Genomic DNA, 26,874 nt, shown 5'->3' with positions numbered 1-26,874 from the left:
TGTAAAAATCCAATAAGGATTATAATTTATTTAGAAAAGATATATACACTTTACAATTGACCAATGCATTGAAGCATCCTACACAGATATTATCATTGGTATAATACATTATATTTATTATATACAATATTTTTACAAATCTCTGAACACTATCTTAGTGTCATTTTGTGCTTTAAAATTCACAATAAAAGAGGATTTAATTAAATGTATAGAAGTTAATATCGAGCTGAATTCATCAAACGAATTAAGTACTTATTGCAAGGTATTTATTTTAAATGATCCCACAAACGAATCACGTCTTAAACTTACATATTGCTTCTTCAATACAACTAGCATTGTGAACACAAAATGACAATAAAATGCGTCCAATTTGATCAAAACTCAGACTGACACATGTTTAAAATGAAGTTCAATGCAATTAATTAAAATAAATGCTTTGGACATCATGCTTAAGTGGTAATTTAATTACTGATGAGACTAGGAAGACAAGGCACGTCTTCCGATGTACTAAGAGTTACTTAGTGATATTAATGGTAAAAGGCGGAAACGTCGTCGTAGGGACCCAACTATACAGTCGTTAACACTGATTGATACCTTTAGTAAAAATAAATAGGTAAATGAAGAGGACTAGAGGTCCATACATCGGAGGATATCTCAATCCAGAGACTGTATTCTACGACCTATTACATCTATTTAATATCATTATTTTTGTGAGCCCGATTTCACTTATGCGTCATAGCAAGATTCACGTTTTTATAAGTACCAAATAGATAGAAAAAGTAGGTCACAGAATACGGCCCGGCAGAACATTCAGAGTGATACATTTTGACGACCACAGAACGCTTAAAGTATTATGGTATACACATTAGGATATTTAAACAAGAACACATTTTAAGTAAATATTATTGCATGTATCACATTATATTACTTCTCACTGTGTAAGCGTTTTGTTCTGTTGCTTATATCACTATTAAGTGTTAAGGCAAAACATACGGTGTACGACGACATTGTCCGATAACCAGGTATCCGATATCTTGTCAGAGATAACCGGGGTTTAAAGTACCCACGTTATGGCTCCAGATTTAGTACGGCGTGTTTCCAAGTCCCGAACGTCCGTCAATATCACGTAACACTAGCTGTAGTTGTTAGTGGAGTTACTATACACGGAATTTGTTAATCTCTTCATGTTAACTGAAGCACTGTTACCGTTCTTCTCTAGGCCCGCTAAAAAGTCTTCCAATAGTTTCGCTAAGGCCTTTCTTTTGAACCTTAACGATTCGTTTATCACTTCACGTATTAGTTCTTTTTTAACGTCAACACTGCCTTTTAATTGTTTTAAATGTTCAAACAATTTTGCGAAATCTGAAACAAAACAGTGTGTATTAGAATATAAAAAAATGATTTTTCAAAAACTTACTAAATATTTAAGTTATTATCAGAAAACGTAATTGATTAAGCGGCCATATTAATACATATTGAATATGACGCTTACGTTAAATATTATAAAATTTTACAGAACAATAAAGAAAACTTATACATGTACATAATATAAGAATAGTGTAACTGCTCTGCGCGCAACCTATTAAGATCACGACTATCACTTATTGTTAGACATCTGAGACGACAATGTTAGTCTTCGAGTAGTGGTTTTCTAGTAGAACGCAGTTTATTTGGTCACTAATTTGTTAATCAAATGAAACCTGAATTTAATACAAAATAGTCGGATGCAGCAAAACCTTTGACCACATCGTACTAATAAACTATATGATTTTCACTAAGCGATGGATTTCACTAAGTTAGGATGGTATATTCCATCTGTCTTGGTCCAATGTGTATTTGCGTCTCAAATTTTGCTCAATGAGAGAGTGAGATGCAATTCACATTGGACATAGAAATTGGACAGGTGGGATACCACCCCAACGCACTAAAATTATGTCAATGCTGATATACTAACCTCTGCCCGGCCGACGCACGGCTCGATACACTTCCGATCTCACGGTGAGGTTGTGTTTCCTGATGTCTGCGAGCTCTTTCCGAGTCGGTTGGGTAGGTGCAGGTGGTGGCGGAGAAGGTTTCTCTACCTAAAAACGAACAAAACAAATGCAATCATTTTTAACGCATTAATATTGGATATAATATAAGTTATAATATTTAATAATATTGGAATTACATTGTATGTATAAATTAAACACAATCTGAAGAAAACAGAGCTAATGGTTCTTTAGTTAGGTAAAGTAGTCTTGAATTCACTGATCCAGAGTTATGGCTTTATTCATAAACACGTTACTGGCCTTAATTAACTATGTATCCTTTGTCTTTAGGGGTCATCCATTAATTAAGTCACACGAATTTCTAGGTTTTTTGACCCCTCCCCCCTCCTTGTCACACTTGGTCACATTTGGCAAACCCCTCCCCCCCTAGTGTGACGTCACATTTTTTTTACGAAATCGCCAAATCGAATTAAGTAAGTACCTAAGTATTATTAATATTTTATCAAAATATTTTTGACGATATAAATATTAGTAATTTTATAACCCAAAACTGCTTAGGAAAGAAAATTAACGAATAAAAATGATTATCGTTTTAAAAACTTGTTATTTAAATGTACAGCGAATAAAATAATTTAAATAAATTTTCGGCTACTGATTAAGTTAAAGTGACGTCACAAAGTTTGTGTCTCCCCCTCCCCCATGTCACAATATGTCACATTTTCTTGACCCCCTCCCTCCCCCTAAACGTGTGATGTAATTAATGGATGACCCTGTGATTTTGACTTATGAATTTGTAAGAAATGGATAAAACATAATTTAACTAAATCGGGCCCGTAAAATTTTATGAATAAGGGCTGATTTAGACGGCGCACGAACTCGTAAGCGATTTTAGTTACATTGAGAACTATTCTGCCCTCCTAACCTAAAAGGCCGTACATATTTTCAAAGAAAACCAAAATGCAAATAAATTGGTTAGTACATCCAATTCAGCCGACCAATCAAATACCGCAATGTAATGAAACTCGCATGCGAGTTCTCGCACCGTCTAATAGTACATAACTGTCGAGGCTCGGAAGTAGCTACTTGCAGGCTGAGGATTCGTTTTAAACGGATGACCTTGGGAGTCCGTTTAATTGAATCCGAAGCCAGCAAGTAGCCTTCCAGCCGAGTCATATATGGTGCTTTTCTCAAAAATGGTGCAAGAAATATAAATATCATATAAATATTACAAAAGCAACGTTCTTAAGTATATATTTTCACAGAAAAAAGCCCTTGCCGCCTTTTTATTTTTTTTTTAATAAAAAAAATTGAAGTGTATTTTTCTGCCAAAAATACGCCAACCTATTTGAGTTCATCAACTAATCATCTGTTTGGCTGTTTAATTGGCCTGTGCCTTCATTTGATATGGTCATTTCAACTTTTAAAAAGTTTGGAACTCGACAAATAAAAGAATTTGTATGCAACATTGCAGTCCCAAAATCGAGACTGCAATGTTTTTAACTTTTTGACTGACCATAAACTACGCGCTTCGCGACCTATTTTTTAGACGGCAAAGTCGACTTTGCCGTCCATTTTTGAGGAAATGAGCCTTAAGGGGGTTATACTATTCATGGTTGAGTTTTACCTTCTTCCGGGGCCGCTTCCTAGGGCGTGCCAGCGTGTTGGTGCCGGCGGCGATGCCCTGTATGATGGCGTTGATCTGCAGCTCCTGCGAGTCGTGCGCGGGCGCCGCCGGGGCCGGGACCGGCGCCGCCTCCGGCGACGGCGAGCGCGGCAGCTTGCCGCCCATCGTCGTGTACGCGTCTGAAGATACATTATACGGTCAATGTTTTACTTACAAGAATGCTGTATTTGTTAACCTTTTGACCGCCAAAGACGTCAACTGACGCGCGCGGTTACAGCCCAATATCAACCCTCGTGCATTCCAGCAAGGTTCACGATGACGTGACGCGCGGCATTCTAAAGGTTAATCCAGCTCAAAAACTAAGTATTCTAAAGATCATTTTTATTCATAAAACATGTATTTATATACATACAATCAAAGTGATTCTATTTTAATTGTCTTTTGTTCAGTCTTTTTTTATAAATATTTCTGCTAGTTAATTTTTCAGTAAAAAGTTAATGTATTCAATTATGTGGTTTAAAAAAATCCCGTTTTGAATTTATAATACCCAGGTTATTTAAAAAAAAGTTGTATTTCGCAAATCTAACACAGAGATCAGACAGGTCAGACGAAACGTTGAACCGTTATTAATAATAATAATGCAAAGTATACGCGACGGCGGCTCCGTACACCGATTTACGTATATGCTCGCAGCTTGTGTAATGAGCTCTGGGCCGACACAATGAATGTGTTATGTAATATATATGTACATAGTTTATAAGCATATTGGTTTGCTTTTATTATTTATTGATGTTTTTCTCTCTGTAGTAATTTTAAGTGTTTTTGTTTGGCCCTATGGTTGACTTGATTTGTACATTGTTGTATATATTTTGTGCAATAAAATTTAACCCCCTTATTCATAAACGTTTACTAAAGTTGACAAGCCGATAATCATCGTTTGTCCCTTTCCGACGTATCGGTATGTAAAGGGACAAACGATTATTATCGGCTTGTCAACTTTTACAAAGTTTATGAATAAGGAGGTTAATAAATAACTAAGGGCCAGTTGCACCAACCACATTTGACAGACTGATCAGCGTCAGCCGGCGCCCCCCGGCGCGCCACTATGAAACTTCCCATACATAAAAATTTAGCGAACTCTTCAACGATACGAACAGTTTGGTTGTCGGCCGGGGCGCGCCGGCTGACGTTGATCAGTCTGTCAAATGTGGTTGGTGCAACTGGCCCTAAATGTCGCATAATAAAGTAGTGACCTCCATTGAGGAAGGGTTTGACGACGGGCGGCAGGTTGGGCGGCGCGAGGGGCGCTACAGGTGCCGCGGGCGCGGCGGGCGCGGCGGGCGGCAGCAGGGCCGGCGGCGGCGGCTCGCACGGCGCCGGCGCGCCCGGCCCGCCCGGCTCCAGGTGGGGAGGCTCCTGCAATATCAAAACAGTATATTATAGTACGTTTTTTTAGCATTAGAAAGAGTTTGAAAGAAGGTAAGCGATATTGACATGTCTTTTAATTGAAAAACGCTTTTTTTAAAATCAGTAACTATTACATAAGTAATAGTTACTGATTTTTAACACTTAAGAAAGCAGAAGAATATAAATAAATGGTCGTATTAGATTCATAATTGTTACATATTTGCCGTAACTTATTTTTAAAATGTGTTTTTTCAATTAAAAGACACATCAAGATTGTTTACCTTCTTTCTACAGTAACAGTAACTAACTATAGTAACAGTTACTGTCTTGATGTTTACATATACCGGGTGTGGCACAGGCCACACCCGGCCCATATTACAAAATATGAGCAAAAAATTAAACTATAGGCTGTACTCCTCATACTGACCAACATTTTTTCAGCGACTTTTAAAAATAACTTGTGGTTTAATTTTTAATACACTTTAAAGTTTATTCTAAGACGCAATGTATTGCGAATTTTGTTATGTTTAAGGCGTGACAAGCAACGTCAATCACAATGATATGGCGTGGCGATGGCGTCCATTGAAGATAATATTTATTTTGTATGAAAAATAGGGAGTTAGTATCTAAGTACCTACTTCATAATTTTTAAAAGTTGTTGAACAAAAGTGTCACCTTTTGAGGAGTACAATCTATGTTTTAATTATTTGCTCGTTGCAGGCCACACCCGGTATAACAAATAGAATATATGAGTAACTATTGCCGTAAATAGCAACATTTCTGAACCACTGTTGGCAGGTGACAATATTTGAGAACAAAAAAAATAAATTGCCGTTATACACGTTGATGTATAGGTACTGTTCTACTGTACGTACCTCAGGCGGGCGGCCGGAAGGCAGGTCGGCGGGCACGGGCGCCAGCGGCGAGGCGGGGCGGCGCGGCGGCTCGGGCGCGGCGGGCGCGGGGGCGAGGGAGGGGGCGGGCGAGGCGGGCGGCGAGGGGGCGGGCGAGGGCGCGGGCGAGGGGCAGGGCGACAGCGGCTCGGAGGGGCGGCGCGCGGTGAAGTCGTGCGGCAGGGGCCCGGCCTTGCGCTTGGGCGGCGCGGCGCGCGGGGGCTCGGCGCCGCGCTTGCCGCCCGCGCCGCCGCCGCCGCCCGCCCCGCGCACGCCGCCCAGCCCGTCGATGTCCGCCTCGTCCACCATCATGCGCTGCAATACACATACGGTATGTGTTAGATACCTCGTAAGGTACACGGACGAAACGAAGCGTAACTTTCAAGAAATAGATTATGAAAATATAAATAATACAGGCCACATAGACCTACGATCTGAAAATTATAGCAGTTCCGACTAAAGATGACCATAATTTTTTTTCAATCACCAATTCGACACCAGTTCCTTTTAGTAATGTTCGTTCCTCTACATTAAAAAATGGTGGAACACAGAAAATATAGGTGTAAACAACTTACTCAAAAATATGTCCCATCGTTTTTAATTCACTAATATAAAAGCTGTAAAACATATTTTTGAGATGATGAGTGCACCCATATTTTTACCACCAAATCGTCTGTTAAGTGTTCGTATCATTTTACTCACCTATGGGAAATTTTAAATTATTATAGTTTACTGTTATGTCACAAATGTCACTTCAGAAATAAAAGTGCAGAGTGGTGTCATGCGCTTGAAGTACTACTGATAGTTGCCCATCTACGCCACCACATAGAGTGCAAGTTGTCATATAACAAGTCCCGTCAAAATGTTTATTAAATAACCGTACCTTATCTATCTTGAATGGATTCCCGAACATATGTTGTCGCACGGGCTGCGTCTCGATCTCGCGCAGCTGCGGCGTCATGCGCTTGAGGTACTCCTGGTAGTTGCCCATCTGCGCCACCGGCATCGAGTGCAGGCTGTCCTCGTCCACCAACCGCGTGTGCGCCAGAGACGGCTGCAGGAAGTTGGCGCGCATTCGGACCACCTGCAAATCAATATCACACTGTAAGAGAATGGAATCCGGGATTTTATGTACGTAAGAATTAGACAGGCGCAGACGTGGCTCACTCCGCGATTTAGTCGCGTCGCAACAAGTACATCCGTTCCACACCAATTTTAGTGGCTACTGCAAATTAATATCACACTGTAAGAGGATGTAGTCCGGGATTTTATGTAAGAATTAGACAGGCGCAGACGTGGCTCACTCCGCGATTTAGTCGCGTCGCAAGTCGCAACCCGTCCCACACCAATTTTAGTGGCTAGCCATAAGCCGCGCGTGGCGCTTGCGCCACCTAGCGGTCATATCTGTCCTAATCGTAACATACGCGTTTTGCTAGAGAGTGAATCTTCTGTACTTAATACTATTATTTATTCTGTGACAGGAGGCAAAGCCACTAGAGCAACCGAAATGGCATTATTCTATTTTACACATTGATTTTTCATTCGAATATTACATATAAGAAAACAGAATATTGTTTTAGGCCGCCTTTACACCTGTAAGTTTTACTTACGGAAGTCACTTACGTAAGCGACTTACGATATTTTTTCAAGTGTAAACAGTTATTGTAAGTGACTTATTGTAATTTCTCACAGCTTACGTAAATTGGAAAATTACAGGTCTAAACACGTTTGAGTTTGTTTACGGAAGCGACTCACAGCTTATCGAACTAAATTGATAAGTTGAGAATGTGACCATAAGTTTCTCAGCTGATGAAATAGCCGGTCGAAAATGTGTATCATTTTTTTATGATTGGTGCAACTTTTTCCAAAAGATATTCAAAATTCGTAGAATTCATTCTTATAAAATTGATAAATTGGTCTCGGTCTTCCAGTCTTAACTCCTTCAAAAGATTTTCAAATACACCTCTTGCCATTCTTCTTTCTAGCCATGGTTTTATTCAGCATTTTCTTTTCTTTTGCTTTCGACTATTGGATAAAATTATGTATGCAGCAGCTGCTTGAACGTGGCGACTGTGAGAAGGCATTTTATTACTGATTTGGGAAGTATAATGTAAATGGGCGTGTAATAATTTTTGCAAGTTTAAACTTACACAACTTAAAAGACTTACGTAAGCATTATTTACGTAAGCATTTATTGCAAGTGTAAATGCAACCGTAAGTAAATTATGTAAATATTACGCAAGTAACTTACAGGTGTAAAGGCGGCCTTACAGTAAGGCCGCCTTTACACCTGTAAGTTACTTGCGTAATATTGCATTAAATGGTTACGTAAATAATGCTTACGTAAGTTGTGTAAGTTTAAACTTGCAAAAATTATTAGACACCCATTTACATTATGCTTCCCAAATCAGTAATAATATGCCTTCTCACAGTCGCCACGTTCAAGCAGCTGCTGCATACATAATTTTATCCAATAGTCGAAAGCAAAAGAAAAGAAAATGCTGGATAAAACCATGGCTAGAAAGAAGAATGGCAAGAGGTGCATTTGAAAATCTTTTGAAGGAGTTAAGACTGGAAGACCGAGACCAATTTTTCAATTTTATAAGAATGAATTCTACGACTTTTGAATATCTTTTGGAAAAAGTTGCACCAAACATAAAAAAAATGATACACAATTTCGACCGGCTATTTCATCAGCTGAGAAACTTATGGTCACATTCTCAACTTATCAATTTAGTTCGATAAGCTGTGAGTCGCTTCCGTAAACAAACTCGAACGTGTTTAGACCTGTAATTTTCCAATTTACGTAAGCTGTGAGAAATTACAATAAGTCACTTACAATAACTGTTTACACTTGAAAAAATATCGTAAGTCGCTTACGTAAGTGACTTCCGTAAGTAAAACTTACAGGTGTAAAGGCGGCCTAAGTAAATTAGTAGAAGTTGGATTTAATGCTCAAAAAGGTCGGAAGATCAATATGACCTTGGCAGCATGTTTACGAATAATATGCAGGATTGATAGTGCACGCACTTAAAAATATCGCTTGCGCACATCCTTATCTACAGGGTATAGTGTAATATTTTAAGCCGCATAATACGCCCAATAGTTTTAATAATCGTAATAATCGTTTGTCTTTATCTATAATTTCGACTTATGTATTTGAAGGAAAGGGATTAAACATAATTTTAACTAAGTAACTCAGGCCCGTAAAGTTTTATGAATAAGGGAGTATGTATTTAAGTATTTATATATTATATTAGCCGAGTGGATATCACGTCCGGCTTTCAACCCAGAGCTCGCGGGTTGAAATCCTGGCTCGTACCAATGAGTTTTTCAAAACTTACGTACGAAATATCATTTGATATTCGCCACTAGCTTTTCGGTGAAGGATAAACCTCCTGAGGAAACTTTCATACATCTGCGAAGAAATTCAAATGTGTATGTGAAATCCCCTATTGGGCTAGCGTGGGGACTATAGGCTGAATTATATATTATATAATATATATCGTTGTCTGAGTACCCACAACAAAAGTCTTCTTAAGCCGAGTCAATTTGTGTAATAATGTCCTATATTTATCCATACCTGATCCAACAGATCCCTCCGCTGTATATCAAAAGGGTTCCTATACGTATGCGCCTGATTCTTGTTCCGTCCACGTGAGAGGCCGACTACGAAGCCCCCGAATTCGTTGAGCTGGTCGCGGAGCGCCGAGAGCTTGTCCTGGAGGCACGGGTGCGTCGTCAGGTCCTTCTTGAGCGGGGAGCGCGGCATCACGCGGACGCTTTCGGCCACCTGCAAGTTTCAAGCAATATTGTTATTTTCAAACACTGAAAAAAAAAATTGTAAAAGATATTTCCTCTGAGTTTCCACAGACACGAACTCAATCCAAGAGGATTTTTTTAGGGTTCCGTACCCAAAGGGTAAAACGGGCCCCTATTACTAAGACTCTGCTGTCCGTCCGTCCGTCTGTCACCAGGCTGTATCTCACGAACCGTGATAGCTAGACAGTTGATATTTTCACAGATGATGTATTTCTGTTGCCGCTATAACAACAAATACTAAAAACAGAATAGAATAAAGATTTAAGTGGGGCTCCCATACAACAAACGTGATTTTTGACCGAAGTTAAGCAACGTCGGGCGGGGTCAGTATTTGGATGGGTGAGCGTTTTCTTTTTGCCTTTTTTTGCATTATGGTACGGAACCCTTCGTGCGCGAGTCCGACTCGCACTTGCCCGGTTTTTTCGGATGTGACGACTACCAACCAATCTGCTGCTGTAGCACACGATCGACAACAGTACCAACCAATAACTAACTCAAATTATTTAGTTGAAAGTTAAATATTGGTCGATCAAAATATTATTTTACAGATTCGCAAGTACCTAGTTGTTAAGACACTATAAACTCGTAAAAAGGTCTAAATGAAACGATTCTTACCTTTTGACTGTTATTCGAAGAAGCCTTATTAATAACATCCGCACACAGCTTCTCAAATTCTATTTTAGCTTGGTTTTTCAGTCTTTTGAGGTAATTCAGTACGGAGAAGCTGAGTGAGTTGTCCTGCGTGTCAGGGATGAGACTTTGGACCAACGGCGCCGAGGCGCCCATCTTCGCCAGTGCTCTTCGTAATGGCTGAAACGTAAAACGTAAGTATGAATTACATGTTGTTTTGCTACTAAGTATTACTAAGTGTTAGAAGCCATTTTTAGAAAACAATTGATTCTTTGCTTAGTTAGAACATAATTTCAAGTCAATTTAAGCAGCAATAAATAAGTTTCGTATTTAAATACTAAAATAAAAATCTTTAAGTTATACGAAGTCAAGTTATTAAACATTGTCCGAAGGTTTTCTTAAGACTTAATTATAAGCCAGTCAGTAAGTTATTCAATTGTTTAAAAGCAATGCATGACTGCTTATGACGCATGATGACCCACTTGCATAACAAAACAGCAGAAGCAGCTTACCGTGACATAATATGAGGGCATCCTATCTAGATACTGCTGGAAAGCCAACTTCCACTCCGGAGTGGGCTTACACCGATGCACTTTGAAGAGGTCATCGAGAAGCGGTAGCAGCACCGGATAGTTATATGGTAGCACAAACAAATTCACACACGTGAGATTCGTTGACGCCTTCAGGTAGCCAAACGGGTGGGTCACTTCGGAGTTCTTGCAACCACTGTTTGCTACGAACACCTGGAATTAGTAAGATGACAATAAATAAAAAATTTAACAGAAATTAATACTATTTGACTCATGATAAGTACACAGAAAAAAAAAGCGTATAATAATATCTGCTTTTACTTTGTACAGCACGAAATTACAATATAGAACATGCTTGCTGCTAGAACTCTTTCAAACAGCGCCATTACAGTAAAATCACAAGATGTCTTTTCGTCAAAGCGTAAGGCAATAAAGTAGAGCTGTCGGTTTTATGGCTCCTCTATACGATGGGCCAACGCCGGCTACTCCAAGGGACGCATTTATATTGTTATCTCATTCTACCGCATGGCTGCGTCCCTTGGAGTGGCCGGCGTTGGCCCATCGTGTAGAGGAGCCATTATAACTGTAACGCTAATACCTAGCTATAAACGAAGCACTGTACACTCTATATAAGACATGTATCGACCTGTATTAAACGCAGTTCGTAACGTAAGGGCCCATTTAGACGATGCGAGAACTCGAATGCGAGTTTGATTACATTGCAGGTTTTGATCGGTCGGTTGAATTGGACGTAACCGACAGTCCGCAGTGTAACTAAAATCGGATGCGAGTTCGCGCGCCGTGTAAATCAGCCCTAAGTGTGTCAATATGTGAACTCCCGTCCTTTCAGGGCAACGTCAACAAGAAGGAGAATTAAAGCCAAAGGTTGCACTGACCTGCCAGCAAATGGTAGGTTGTTTCCTGGCGAGAATGAACTGCGTGAGCGGGCTTGGCTCGAGCTCGTACTTGTCGAACGGCAGGTTGTCGATCACCATCGGCTCCTGGCTCGAGCAGGTGAACTTGACCGCGGGGTGCGCGGACCGCGGCGGCTGAAAACGTACAATACACATCAGTATGTGCCCTCGGGAAGATTTCAACATTGAAAAATTACCACATGGAATAATTTCGGAAACTCCCATATTTTTATGGGGAACGATATTTTCCATTTCCAAAACGGAAACATTTTTTATTTTTTGTGCGTTGCTTCCTGAAATTACCGAGTAAGTACTTTTCTATCTTCTAGAAGCTTTTCGCAACTTGCACATGTGTAAATACAGATGTAGTGTATAATTTGGTTTCCATCGTATTTTCTCTGAAACGTTTGTATTAGTCATGCTACTTCAGTGAGTCTCGGTACAAAAAGTACCGAGGTTATAATAGCAAGGTATAATAGCGAGGTTATAATAGAAATAGCAAGATACGTTCGTACGTTTCCGTGAAAAAACATTAGAAATAATTATGCACTACATCTGGAATATCTGTATACATTATGACACGTATTTCCCATAGATATCATATCAATAACTCTACGCATGATTCATTGTTATTAAATTTAATCAAACAATAATCGGAAACACTGATAAGGCTTTATTAATATGTAAAATAACTAAGCCTACCAAAGTAGGCGCATTGGGGTAAGGTAAGGTCTAAAGATGAAACAAAAAAATCTTAATTCTAAAGGTCGCAGGAATTCGTCAGAATTCGATAGCGAAACCTTTTGCTAGATTAGGGGTTGCCGACTCGGATCAGAAGACCACGCCTAGGATTAGAGTATGTAACATTTGGAACCCCAGTTTACGTTGCTTGACTGGTCTTAAAATAGTAATGCTTACCAAAGTAGGCGCGTTAGGGTCGGGCCGGAAAGACTCTGGGATCGGCCAGAAGCCGACAGCGAAGCCCTTCTGCGAGACGGTCCGCGGCACGTAGATCAGCCGGCGGCAGGAGTGCCACGCCTGGGGTGCGCTCGGACCTTGGTTGGTGGTCATGCTGCTTTGGTACGGCCCGCCGTTCCATCGCTAAAACATTATTTGATTTAGAAATTTTGCTATTTATGTGTTAGGGCTCATTTAGACGATGCGAGAACTCGCATGCGAGTTTCATCACATTGCGGTTTTTAATCGGTCAGTTGAATTGAACGTAACCAATAACCAACCGTCCGCAATGTAACTAAAATCGAATGAGAGTTCGCGCGATAGTAGAGGGGAAACTACGACTATTTGATTTTACGGTAAATTATATTAATCACAACTTACCCCATTCCTTTCATTGTCCCCTTCAATCTCCTTCTCCTGTTCCCCATGAGTAACCTCAGGTTCTGCCGGTTCAGTCCCATCTTTCACTGTCCCTCCATCGATCGGCGGGGGATCGGGGCCGATCTTCTCGAAATTGATCACCACGCCGCTTTGGACCTTTTGGACCAAGCTGTCGATGCATTGCATCAACATTCGGTGTGACGTGATGCAGTAGGACCGACCTGTAACAATCAATTTAGTTAATAAACACATTTAGTAAACTGGGAGGCGTGACGGCGCTTCAAGTACTAAAGGGAAACGACTTCCCTCTTCCCGAATTACCCGATGCACAAGGTGGCGTAATAGAAAACATATTTATTAAGAATTTAGGAAGTATTTTAAGCTGACAAATCAGCAAGTTCTTATAAGCCTTTAAACTCCGACAACACGCTTGTGACACCCCTGGCAGGCGTGGCTCACTGCGCGATTCGTCGATTTGCAATAGGTAGCTACAAGTACATCAGATCCACACCAATTTTAGTGGGTTGCCACCTAGCGGCTATATCTGTCCTAATCGTAACAGACGCATTTTGTTAGCGAGTGATTCTTCTGTACTTAGTACTATTATAATTATTTATTCTGTGCCCCTGAAGTAAAAGTTTAAAAGAAAATACCAAACGCGCGGGACGCACGCTTGTTTACCAGTGCCATTGCAAAAAAGATAACTATACGTATTATAAAACAGTGAGGTAGAGGTCGGGTCAATTGTTAACACAATTTATAACCCATTTATAACAATAAGCATAATTGAATTCCACACCGACTCCACTCCTGATTCCTTAGGGGGTTTCTTGTTTAACGTCGCTTTATTGCGTATAGGTCAGAAACGTACCTAATTATTTATTCAAACACGACCATTTAATGTGGCTGGTATAAGTGATGACATACGTAATTGTTTTTATAGACATATGACGTTATTGGGCTCGCCAAGTATTTTTTGCGCATGTTTATATCGGGTTATATCCAACAGTACCCGCACAAACAGCAACACTCCTACCTTATTACAAAAGGCATAAGGTTCACCAGTGTGGGCGATGGTCCCATGAGTCATTGACAGTGTCAAAACGGACATATACACTAACTTCTCTCACACTAATATGCGAGTACAAGCGAGATGCATAGAAAGTATGTTACATTCTCGATATCGTATATGTGACGTCCCACGGGTAAAGGTATCTTATGGCGGTTGGCGCTTACGCTATTAATAACGCCACTCCAATAGTATTGCGGCGCTATGCGACGTAAGCGCCAGCCGCCATAAGGTACCTTTTGCCGTGGAACGTCACATATTTATGTCAGTGCCAAACTGATGGTAGCCACACAGAACAGCAAAAATTCTAAGGTGAACTTCAGGCCACGTGTCGCAATGGTTTTCATATTTAAATACAAGAGTTTATTTAAATACGAAACAACTTTAAACATGTGTGATTGTTCAGTCTTAAAAGCAACGAATGTTCAAAACTTTGAATAAATAGGCAAGTTTAAACAAAGCTTTTGTTGTTTATTTTTATGTTACTTAAGATTGCTGGCTTGAAGTGAAAGTAAGTATTGAAACAGCATGCAAACTTTTGCACAAACACGGCATTTTAATATTCATCTATGCGCATTTACATAGAAGCTTTCAAACTCGCGTAATATAATGGATGAATCATAATAAAAGTCTAAAAAAGGTAAAAAAATCACAATGTTTATGTGACACAGATCACCTTGACACTAAATGAACCGTATACACATGCAACCACAAAAACTAGTTGGACAGGTTTAGCGTAGAGGTGGCCACTGACGAGCCTTCCAACAGTCCAAATAGCGTGGCTGCAATCCAAAATCGGTCCGTGAATGTCAAAAACGTACAATGTTTAATATTAGGATGCCTTCCATTTGGATGAATCCATTGTAACGGCATCCATTTGGAAGGCTCGTCAGTGGCCTGCTTAGGGCTCTCACTATCCCCTTTTTCGCACGGAGCGCATTTGTTTTAAATAATTGACGTGAGAATCATGCTCATAGGCCCTTCTTTTAGGGTTCAGTGTGAAAGGATCTCTATGAATGCTTATTGAATTTATCTGTCCGTCTGTTTGACTGTCCGTGGTGAGAATGCAACTAATAAATAAGTCTCTCTTTCTAAACCGCTGTAGTATAGTTCGTTTTTTTTTAGCATTAGAAATTAGGTAAACAATCTTGATGTGTCTTTTAATTGAAAAACACATTTTAAATATAAGTTACGGCAAATATGTAACAATTATGAATCTAATACGATCATTTATATTCTTCTGCTTTCATAAGTAATAGTTTTTGAATTTTAAAAAGTGTTTTTCAATTAAATGACATGTCAAGATCGCTTACCTTCTTGCAAGTTCTTTCTAATGCTAAAAAAAACGAACTATAGTTATTTAAATACTGAATTTAAAAATACAAAATTGGTTCAGACATTGAAACACATAGGTTCCTATATACATAGGAACAGACATACGTCTGGTTCAAATATATGAATGTATCAAAAATATGGATTATATTTAGTGTTTTATGTATACACGTCAGTCATGGTTTATTATTTTATTTATATACAATACATCAGCGAAATATGTAACAAAACCGGGTCTAGTATACAAAATAATAAGTCCTTGAGTAAACAAAAACCGGCCAAGTGCGAATCGGACTCGCGTTTCTAGGGTTCCGTACATAAGTCCGACTCTCGCTTGACTGCACATATTTGTAATAGGTTTTCCTGACATCTATAGGTAAAGAACTATTTTGTGCATTTTTTTTTCAAAATTGTTGACCCAGTAGTTTAGGAGATAAAGAGGCCCCCCCCCTCGGGAAATGGTAATTTTTTTGCTATTTTCTTAAATAGCTTCGAACCTATGTATATTAAAATTTAAAAAAAAACATGTTCATATTTCGGTCACTAATTTACATATGTGTACCAAATTTCAACTTAAATGGTCCATTAGTTTCCGAGAAAATAGCCTGTGACAGACGGACAGACAGACAGACGCACGAGTGATCCTACGAGTATAAGGGTTCCGTTTTTTCCTTTTGAGGTACGGAACCCTAAAAATACCTAAATGAATGGCATTAAGAGCCAACAGGAGTGGTCATTTCTCCATACAAACGTACTCGACTGTTTCCTCCGTGGATTTTGATGCTAGAGCAATGATTTTTTCAACACATATTAATAATTATTGTCAATATCTGTGTCGGACCGTTTTGCTTTTTTTTATATTTTTGTTTTTTAAGGCGCTAGAGCCCTTCAAAAATGGCCAAAATGGCCTAATTGACTATGCCGCAATGAGAGGCGTAGTGTTCAAAACTGATATCAATGAGCCAAAAAAGCAAAACGGTCCGACACAGATAATTTCATAATCATTTACTTAGATTTCCAAATTTGGTTACGATTGCTTAAGTTTTGGAGGAGGAAACAGTCGAGTACGAAACCTTGATTTATTAGAGATTTTTACGCAGGATTTTTCGCCTTGTCCTTATCGCACTAGTTTTAGGAGCCGCTTCCGTTAGCGAGACGGGTATATTTACCTAAAATATTTAAAACTCAGCTCCTGTTTCGTCTTTAACACATACGGTACGGAACCCTCGGACGTAAATACGATCCGATGTTAAATATATATTCAGTAATCACTTTTAATAATGTAACTAATTTATGCTTTGTATCTATTTAAATATTTGTATGAATGTTCCGATTACGATCGGGGGCTATTGAAATATAAGATGTAATAGTAGCTTGGTGAATATGCACTAAGGGTATGTGATGAACAGATGTGATGATCATTAGCGTATTATAATTTTTAGGGTTCCGTACCCAAAGGGTAAAACGGGACCCTATTACTAAGACTTCGCTGTCCGTCCGTCCGTCCGTCCGTCCGTCTGTCACCAGGCTGTATCTCACGAACCGTGATAGCTAGACAGTTGAAATTTTCACAGATGATGTATTTCTGTTGCCGCTATAACAACAAATAGTAAAAACAGAATAAAATAAAGATTTAAATGGGGCTCCCATACAACAAACGTGATTTTTGACCAATAGGTCAGGAAATGAATGCTCAAAAAACGTTGTAGAGGGAAATGCTAGGAACACAATTTTTGACTCCGTAACTTTGTTTAGACTAGTTAGGAGGTGAACATATCAAAAGTCCCCGGCTGTAGCCCCGGTGCTGCGGGGTAGAGGGGGGTAAGAAGGTCGAATTTTTCGGTTTTTCATTCATATCTTGGAAACTTTGCATCTTAGCGACATGACTACTAAGACAAACCGAAAGCTCATAAAATTAGTTACAAGTTTTATCCAGTCAAGTTTTTCGATATCTTGAATAGTTTTTGAGATAGACGCTCTTGAAAGTTTATTTAGGGATTTTAATGTTATCTTGATATCTACATCAGTGATGCTGTTAGGCCATGTTTGGCATCATTTTCGTATAAATCGGAGGTGCTGAATTCATTTATGGTATCACATTGACACTATTCCGAAGTAAAAACAAAATTAAAAAAATATATATTTTTTAAAATCCCTCTTCACGCTTAAACCGCTGAACCAATTTCTTTGAAATTTGGTACAGAAATAGTTTCAGTCTCGACACAGGACATAGGATAGTTTTTATAACCAAAAGCATCTTTTGAGGATGTGAAAAGTGGGGTGTAAGTTTGTATGGGGAGTCAGTAACCGCTGAACCGGTTTAGGTGAAATTTAGGATGGTATACATCTGTGATTTAGATGAAAATGATACCTAACATGACTTCAAACCTTACCTTAAGCAGTATGAACCTCAGGAATTCAGTTTCGTCGATGAAGTTGAATTCCCCCCATACTCCATTTCACAACTTTAAAGGATGATTATTGAGATAAAAAGTATCTTATGTCCTGTCTTGGGACTCGAAATATCTATATACCAAATTACAATTAAATCGGTTGAGCGGTTTAAGCGTGAAGAGGAATTTAAAAAAAAAGTTATTTGTTTAAAGTTTATATGTTTTTTCTTAGGAATGGTGTCAATGTGATACCAAAAATGAATTCAGCATCCCCAATTTATACGAAAATGATACCAAACACGGCCTAGCAGCTTCACTAATGTAGATATCAAGATAAAATTTAAAGCCCTAAATAAACTTTCAAGAGCGGATATCTCAAAAACTATTCAAGATATCGAAAAACTTGACTGAATAAAACTTGTAACAATTTTTATCAGCTTTTGGTTTGTCTCAGTAGTCATGTCGCTAAGACGCATAGTTTCCAAGATATTAGTGAAAAACCGAAAAATGAGACCTTCTTTCCCCCTCTCCCCCCCAGCACCGGGGCTACGGCCGGGGACTTTTGATATGTTCACCTCCTAACTAGTCCAAACAAAGTTACGGAGTCAAAAATTGTGTTCCTAGCATTTCCCTCTATAACTTCTTATTTCTTGGCCTACAAAGTTAAGCAACGTCGGGAGTGGTCAGTACTTGGATGGGCGACCGTTTTTTTTGTTGCTTTTTTTTGTTTTTTTTTTTTTTCATTATGGTACGGAACCCTTCGTGCGCGAGTCCGACTCGCACTTGCCCGGTTTTTATCCTGGTAGTTCAGACTGACTTGAAAATGGTATTCTTGGAATTTCAATAAAATGCATGTTTATTTACAATGCTTATTTATACCTCATGAAATAGAAGTCCCACAAACGCATTAATGCGAGCTAAGTATACGGTACTTGGTTGGTAGGTAATCATTGATAATTTAGGTAACGATAGGTGACGTGTCTTAACCCTTTGATTGGCAGAAACGGTCACAGACGTGCGCGGTTTCAATTTAATATTAACCATCATGCATTACAATAAGGCGTCATAGACGTAGCGAAGGGTTAAAGCGGGTGGCCGGAATCCCTCACGGCAGTGGGGAGACACTACTGACTTCGTGCAAACTCGGCTCCGTTCGGCTCAGCATTGCTCCGAGCGATTATTAGGGTTGACAAAACTTGACGTCCCTTTGCGTGCACGACCACAGATAAGATAATGACTTCAATTTTGACAACCCTAAATAGCCGAAAGGGTTAGTGCCATAAATTAGAAAGGGATATCATGATTTGACCCTGAATCGCTGTCGAACTTTGGTTTTGTGGGAAGTGTCCTTTCTGTACGATAGTACTATTACTTATTATGTGCCCACGGTAACCTGGATGCTAGCTAATAGTTACCAATGAGGATAATGGTTGGTCTCAGCAGAATGGTTCTCACAACTCAATGATTTTAATTATATAGCCGTTTTTCCTAGATTAAACATTGATCACTTAAGTTAAACATTGATCACTTACCACCGGTAACTTCATACATGATAGGCCAAGCAATAAGAAGTTATAGAGGGAAATGCTAGGAACACAATTTTTGACTCCGTAGCTTTGTTTGGACTAGTTAAGAGGTGAACATATTAAAAGTCCCCGGCCGTAGCCCCGGTGCTGGGGGGTAGAGGGGGGAAAGAAGCTCTCATTTTTCGGTTTTTCACTTATATCTTGGAAACTTTGCGTCTTAGCGACATGACTACTAAGACAAACAAAAAGCTGATAAAATTTGTTACAAGTTTTATTCAGTCAAGTTTTTCGATATCTTGAATAGTTCTTGAGATATCCGCTCTTCAAAGTTTATTTAGGACTTTCAATTTTATCTTGATATCTACATTAGTGAAGCTCTTACGCCGTGTTTGGTATCATTTCCGTATAAATCGGGGGTGCTGAATTCATTTTTGGTATCACATTGACACCATTCCTAAGAAAAAACATATAAACTTTAAACAAATACCTTTTTTTTTAAATTCGTCTTCACGCTTAAACCGCTCAACCCATTTAATTGAAATTTGGTATACAGATATTTCAAGTCCCAAGACAGGACATACGATACTTTTTATCTCAATAATCATCCTTTAAAGTTGTGAAATGGAGTATGGGAGGAATTCAACTTCGTCGACGAAACTGAATTCCTGAGGTTAATACTGCTTAAGGTAAGGTTTGAAGTCATGTTTGGTATCATTTTCATCTAAATCACAGATGTATACCATCCTAAATTTCATCTAAACCGGTTCAGCGGTTATTGACTCCCCACACAAACTTCCACCCCACTTTTCACACCCTCAAAAGATGTTTTTGGTTATAAAAACTATCTTATGTCCTGTGTCGAGACTGACACTATTTCTATACCAAATTTCAACGAAATTGGTTCAGCGGTTTGAGCGTGAAGAGGTATTTAAAAAAGTATGTTTTTTTAAATTTTGGTTTTACTTCGAAATAGTGTCAATGTGATACCATAAATGAATTCAGCAACCCCGATTTATACGAAAATGATACCAAACATGGCCTAACAGCTTCACTGATGTAGATATCAAGATAAAATTAAAATCCCTAAATAAACTTTCAAGAGCGGGTATCTCAAAAACTATTCAAGATATCGAAAAACTTGACTGGATAAAACTTGTAACTAATTTTATCAGCTTTCGGTTTGTCTTAGTAGTCATGTCGCTAAGATGCAAAGTTTCCAAGATATCAATGAAAAACCGAAAAATTCGACCTTCTTACCGCCCTCTACCCCCCAGCACCGGGGCTAGAGCCGGGGACTTTTGATATGTTCACCTCCTAACTAGTCCAAACAAAGTTACGAAGTCAAAAATTGTGTTCCTAGCATTTCCCTCTACAACGTTTTTTGAGCATTCATTTCCTGACCTAATGCCATCAATAGGCGACATGTCAGAGGGCACGAGATCCGTCCCTCTCAACTGCAGGAGTAGATCAATGAGAACAATCTCTGGTCTCTGGTGTCAGCTTTTAGCCAGTGACATTTGTTGGCAGGTCAAACATAATCACTTACCATCGGTATTTTCGCACATGGCATCAATAGACGACGCTAGACACGTCCCCAACGACGAGTCCCAAGTCCGTCTCAACTGCAGGAGTAACATTGAGAACAATCTCTGGTCTCAGCGGATTGGCTCCCGTGTCAGCTTTTAGCCAAAAACATAGCAGCTTGTTGGCAGGTCAAACATATCACTTACCACCGGTAATTTCGCACATAACATAATTGAAGCGACGTGTCTAGGGCACGAGCCCCGAGTCCGTCTCGACTGCAGGAGTAACAATGAGAACAATTTCTGGTCCTAACAAAACGGCTCGCATGTCAGCTTTGAGTCGATTACATCGTAGTTTGTTGGCAGATTAAACTGATCACTTACCACCAGTTCACACATGGCATCAATAGGCGACTTGTCTGAGGGCATGAGGCCAGTGTCCGTCTCGACTACAGGAGTACATATGACAACAATTTCTGGTCCTAATAAAATAGCTCCCGTGTCATCTTTGAGTTGATTACATCGTAGTTTGTTGGTAGATTAAACTGACCACATACCACCAGTAACTTCGCACATGGCATCAATACGCGACGTGTCTGAGGGCATGAGCCACGAGTCCGTCTCGACTACAGGAGTACCAATGACAACAATTTCTGGTCCTAATAAAACAGCTCCCGTGTCATCTTTGAGTTGATTACATCGTAGTTTGTTGGTAGATTAAACTGACCACATACCACCAGTAACTTCGCACATGGCATCAATAGGCGACGTGTCTGAGGGCATGAGCCTCGAGTCCGTCTCGACTGCAGGAGTAAATGAGAACAATTTCTGGTCCCAACAAAACGGCTCGCGTGTCATCTTTGAGTTAATTACATCGTAGTTTGTTAAACTGACCACTTACCACCAGTAACTTCGACTTCGCACATGGATCAATAGGCGACGTGTCTGAGGGCGTGAGGCCAGAGTCCATCTCTACTACAGGAGTACCAATGACAACAATTTCTGGTCCTAATAAAACGGCTCCCGTGTCAGCTTCGGAGTTAATTACATAGTAGTTTGCTGGCTGGTTAAATATGATGAGAACAATCTCTGGTCTCAACAGAATGGCTCCCATGTTAGCTCTAAGCCTATTACGCTAGCAGATCGTTTGTAGGTTAAAGATAATCACTTACCACCAGTAACTTCACACATGGCATCAATAGGCGACGTGTCCGATGGCACGAGGCCCGAGTCCCTCTCGACTGCAGGAGTACCAGCCAATCTAAGTACCAATGAGAACAATCGCTGGTCCCAACGGAATGGCTCCCGGGTCAGCTCAGAGCCAGGTATAGGGCAGTTCATTGGTAGGTTGAACTGTAAAGAAAGATAAGTTTCCGTTATTCATAAACGCTCATCCACACTAATTTTAAGCTTTTAGCTAATAACTGGTTTGTCCTTATTCAAGTCTCTTTGGCAAGAGACAAAACATATTTTAAACTATGTGAGACATTTTACGTTTTATGAATGAGGGAAGAATATTAATGAAATAAATTGTCTAATTTTCCCCAATTGTAAATAATTTGTTGGCATTTGTTAAAAAAAGAGACAAACATATTTTAAACTATGTGAGACATTTTACGTTTTATGAATGAGGAGGGAAGAATATTAATTTAATAGTCTCATTTTCCCCAATGATATCCTCTAATAATCTCAATTAGTTTGGTAAAATTGACCTAAACTCATATAATTTTTTTTTCTCTTGGCCTCAGAAATGCGTGGTTAAAAGCTCTCGGGTTCCTTGTGGGCACCTAGTAGGTATTGTATATATGTATGTCACTTTATTGCACATAAGAAGGTTTACATAAACCGGACAAAACAAAACAAAAATAAAAATGTTATGTACAAAGGCTAGGGTTTATGTATTGTATACTGCTATCTGAATAAAAGTGGTTTCTGCATATTGCATCACACATACATACGAAATTTTATTTTGTAACCACAGTAGATATGGTGTGGTTGAACCTTCGTAAAACCAACTTCTGATAAGAGAGCTATTACTATAGCCACTACATAGGTAGTAGTAGGTAGGTATAGGTATTAAAATTTGAGGTAAATTTCATTTTTGAAATGAGGACACCTCATTTAAATCACAAGAGATCTGGGTCAAATCAATTAAGGCAATCTTGACTTAAATTAATATTCATCTGTCTGTGAATAACTACCTAAATAAGCTAAAACAATATTGTGTATTAATTTAATATATGTATACTGATAATGGCAATAGTTAATTTTGTATTTTCTGCTGTACCTATTGTATTCCTGATGATAAGTAAAAAAAAAACATGGACAATGTTACTGGCAAAGCTAACCAATAAGTACCAATAAAAACCGGGCAAGTGCGAGTCGGACTCGCGCACGAAGGGTTCCGTACCATAAAGCAAAAAAAAAACGGAAAAAATGCAAAAAAAAAACGGTCACCCATCCAAGTACTGACCACGCCTGACGTTGCTTAACTTTGGTCAAAACTCACGTTTGCTGTATGGGAGTTATTTTATTCTGTTTTTAGTATTTGTTGTTATAGCGGCAACAGAAATACATCATCTGTGAAAATTTCAACTGTCTAGCTATCACGGTTCGTGAGATACAGCCTGGTGACAGACAGACGGACAGACGGACGGACGGACAGCGAAGTCTTAGTAATAGGGTCCCGTTTTACCCTTTGGGTACGGAACCCTAATAAAAACATTGTCAGCTAGGTATAGGGTAAATTGCCAGCAAATTGGCCACTTAAAGAAATGTCAGTCAGATTCAGGTCACTATTTAATTTCTATTACAGAAATCATTATTAAGTTTATTTTAAGCATGGTCAAGTGTATTTCTTGTTGTTGTATGTGTTCTCAGGAATCCTAGAAATTTTAGGTCATTATGGGACTAAGGATTTAATTTTATCAGGACAGGGGTAGACAAACTTTTGAAGAGAAGAGCCAACCACAGTAAAAATCTCAGTTTTAAAGTTTCAAACAGGCACAAAAGTTAATTTGATTGGTCTAAGTCCTACAAGCTTTTATTGTTGACAACCAATCTGGCCTAGTGGTTAGTGACCCTGCTTAAGCCGACGGTTCTGGGTTTGAATCCCGGTAAGGGTATTTATTTGTGTAGTGAGCACAGATATTCATTCCTAAGTCATGGATGTTTTGTATGTAATTAAGTATTTATAAATATAGTATGTGTATCATTGTCCGAGTACCCACAATACTAGCCTTCTTGAGCTTACTGTGGGGCTAAGTCAATTAATTAATGTAAGAATCTCCAATTTTTTTTTGTGTCATAAAAGGCACAATTGAGATTGCAATTTTCACTTTCAAAAGCTGCCTGTGGCTTGCGACCTGCAGTTTGCTATCCCTAGTAATTAGAGGAAAAAAAATGTCTCAATTTATTCATATTATTTTCGAGTTTTTATTGTCACCTGCCGATAGAAAAAGTGTTAGGGGATACTGAAAAGTTAGATTCTGAGAATAAATAACACACAAAGAATACCTGTGATGGTTCCTCTACGATGAGCCAACGCCGGCCACTCCAAGGGACGCAGCCATGATGTAGAATGAGATAGCAATATCACTTGCTCCCTCTAATGCATAAATGCGTCCCTTGGAGTGGCCGGCGTTGGCCCATCGTGTAGAGGAGCCAAGAGAGGTCATTTCACAGGAAAGAGGTTCACATGTCTTTGTGGACATTGCCACGATTGAGGGCCCTAGCATGATATTTTTATTGAACCCTTAAACCACCATAAAGCAGTACTAATGCTCTATTAACCTGTGTGATAAAATCATACTTATATGCACACAAGTTGGCATTATTTAATAAATTTACGGTTAGACTCACTTGTTTTAAGTCACTCGCTATTCACTGTCATTATTGTCTACCGGAGTGTTAACTTTTGTTTTGCACCTAATTGTTTAAAAACTAATAGTAGATTTGGTTTGGATGGGCAATTGTAATTGTAGACACTGTGACACCTCTGGAGTACTCTAGACTCTCCAGAGTTGTAAGTGCTGTAGGCTATAGCTTTTATTATTTAATAAGACAGCTAATATGGTATAAACAATAACAAAAAAATAAGAATACTAACTTCTTCTTGAATGCCAGCATTGCTTGATAGTTTCCCTCCATCAGTTATAACAACAATGACTGAAGGCTCCAAGTAGAAGGGGCACCGCCCCTGGCCATATGTGTCTATGCCCGTCTGCATGCGGTTTATGTTCAACACGTCAAATGCATGTTTTAATGCAGCGCCCATTGTTGTCAGTCCTAGGCATTGCAAGTTTTTCAGCTCATTTATAAATGTTGCCAAATTTTCCTTCCATCCAGCCTGGAACAGCAAAAAACAACAATTAAATATCATCTCACTTCCAAGATCTAGCGGTACTAAAGGTATATATTGTAATTAAGGGAGCTAGTACATCATTATGGTATTTATGAGATTTACCATGGAATCCCAGAAGGCAATGCCTGATACTATATGATAAAATACTTATAGGACCTAATATTACTTTGACCACATAAAGATGATCATTTAAGCAAGCACTTTTGAAATCCAATATGATTTTATGACATTTAAAAGCATAAAAAGAAATACTAATTAGGACTACTCTATTCAAAGAGTACTGAATAACACGATTCACTGCTAAGTGCGTGAAGTACACCGTGGTACAAATTCATATTTCCCTCTCTTATCGCCATTTTCGTCGAGTACCGGATTGGCCAATAGGATTGTGCGACGAGAGCGCAGTCGCGAACGCTATCGCGGACGCAGCAACGGTGGCGGCAGCGGCTTGTCCTGTTTACGTCGTTCTGTCTATTTCAGTAAAATTCGCACCTTCAAAGTATGGACATGAACTGGACTGCAGATCATAGTGGTTCTACTAAGGATGCTAAAAAACCGGCGTCACTATGCCCCTTTATGCACATGATAAAGAAAATAATTTGAAAACGTGTTTACTTCGATAATACTAACCTTGATGTTCGCGGGTGGCTCTTCGAAAGTTAGAAGCATATACCTGTCACCTCTGCTTTCAGGGGAACGTTGACGTACCTATGAAGTAAAATTATGCAGTTTTAGCAATCACGCGATAAACAAATAAATCACAAAACGAGGCGGTTGACGAGTCGATGACACTGCACGTACCTTTACGAACGTTTCCACAGCGCCCTTGGCTACATCGAGCAATGTTGGGCGTCCGCCCAAATAAGCTCTTTGGTTCATAGAGGCTGATGTATCTATTAGAAAAACTATTATAGTCATCGTGAAAATTGCCTAAATATTCTTCTAAATACATTAAAATATGCGCACTGTAATGAACTAAGAACAAAAATGGCCGCTACATCGTACGCAGACTCGTTGAGAGGCGACCGTCCGACAGCCGCTTCGACGAGCAGCTGAACAAGCTACGCCACGAAGACTCCAAAAGTACCACGTGACCTAATCATACGTTCGGCTATTTTCGGTTTCCAATAGAAAAACGTTCGGGTTTGCTCGGAAACTCGGCAGCTTAGCTTTTATGTTGCCATAATATGTAACACATTTTCCTTTTTAATTATATTTAATTATCCTCACGACTTACTTATCGCCGCTGTGCGTAAATGTACATTACTTTCGAGTTTATGATATTATAGAATGAAATACAACACGTATATGTAGGTAAATAATAGTGGTAAGGTAAAGCCCTCGCTAAGTTGATATACTCTGGCACACCCAGCTTGTCAGTAGAAAAATTCGGCAAATTTAAAATTTTGTCTGTTTTTAGGGTTCCGTACCCATAGACTAGGAATCCTCTAGACGGAGTTTAAAGCAATTATTTCATGCAACCGATGCTGCCAAAAATGCGGGGGTGCGCGGGACGAGG

At 39.3% G+C, this 26,874-nt stretch overlaps 1 protein-coding gene across 1 annotated transcript; it reads right to left on the bottom strand.

Annotated features, from left to right (window-relative positions):
* LOC134680004 (integrator complex subunit 6) lies at positions 1-26,438 on the bottom strand. Its single transcript, XM_063538974.1, has 16 exons — positions 26,157-26,438; positions 25,986-26,063; positions 25,101-25,340; positions 22,165-22,345; positions 13,150-13,370; positions 12,730-12,912; positions 11,794-11,946; positions 10,880-11,110; positions 10,353-10,547; positions 9,499-9,708; positions 6,799-6,999; positions 5,898-6,230; positions 4,869-5,031; positions 3,616-3,794; positions 1,955-2,081; positions 1-1,362 (listed from the first exon to the last, which is right to left on the bottom strand). Exons 1-16 carry the CDS (start codon positions 26,271-26,273, stop codon positions 1,133-1,135), a joined length of 3,042 nt encoding a protein of 1,013 aa, XP_063395044.1. The 5' UTR covers positions 26,274-26,438; the 3' UTR covers positions 1-1,132.
* Between the last annotated feature and the right edge of the window lie 436 nt (positions 26,439-26,874).

Source organism: Cydia fagiglandana, chromosome 3, assembly GCF_963556715.1.
Source record: "Cydia fagiglandana chromosome 3, ilCydFagi1.1, whole genome shotgun sequence".
NCBI lineage: Eukaryota > Metazoa > Arthropoda > Insecta > Lepidoptera > Tortricidae > Cydia > Cydia fagiglandana.
This window is presented reverse-complemented; position numbering and strand designations above follow the sequence as displayed.

Bases quoted from the DNA above. Each gene is read 5' to 3' on its own strand.
- LOC134680004 (XM_063538974.1), bottom strand. From the start codon at position 26,273: ATGACTATAATAGTTTTTCTAATAGATACATCAGCCTCTATGAACCAA. The intron at 25,341-25,985 runs GTTAGTATTATC...TTGCTGTTCCAG, and splicing joins AGCCACCCGCGAACATCAAG to GCTGGATGGAAGGAAAATTT. The intron at 11,947-12,729 runs GTAAGCATTACT...GTACGTTTTCAG, and splicing joins ACCCTAACGCGCCTACTTTG to CCGCCGCGGTCCGCGCACCC.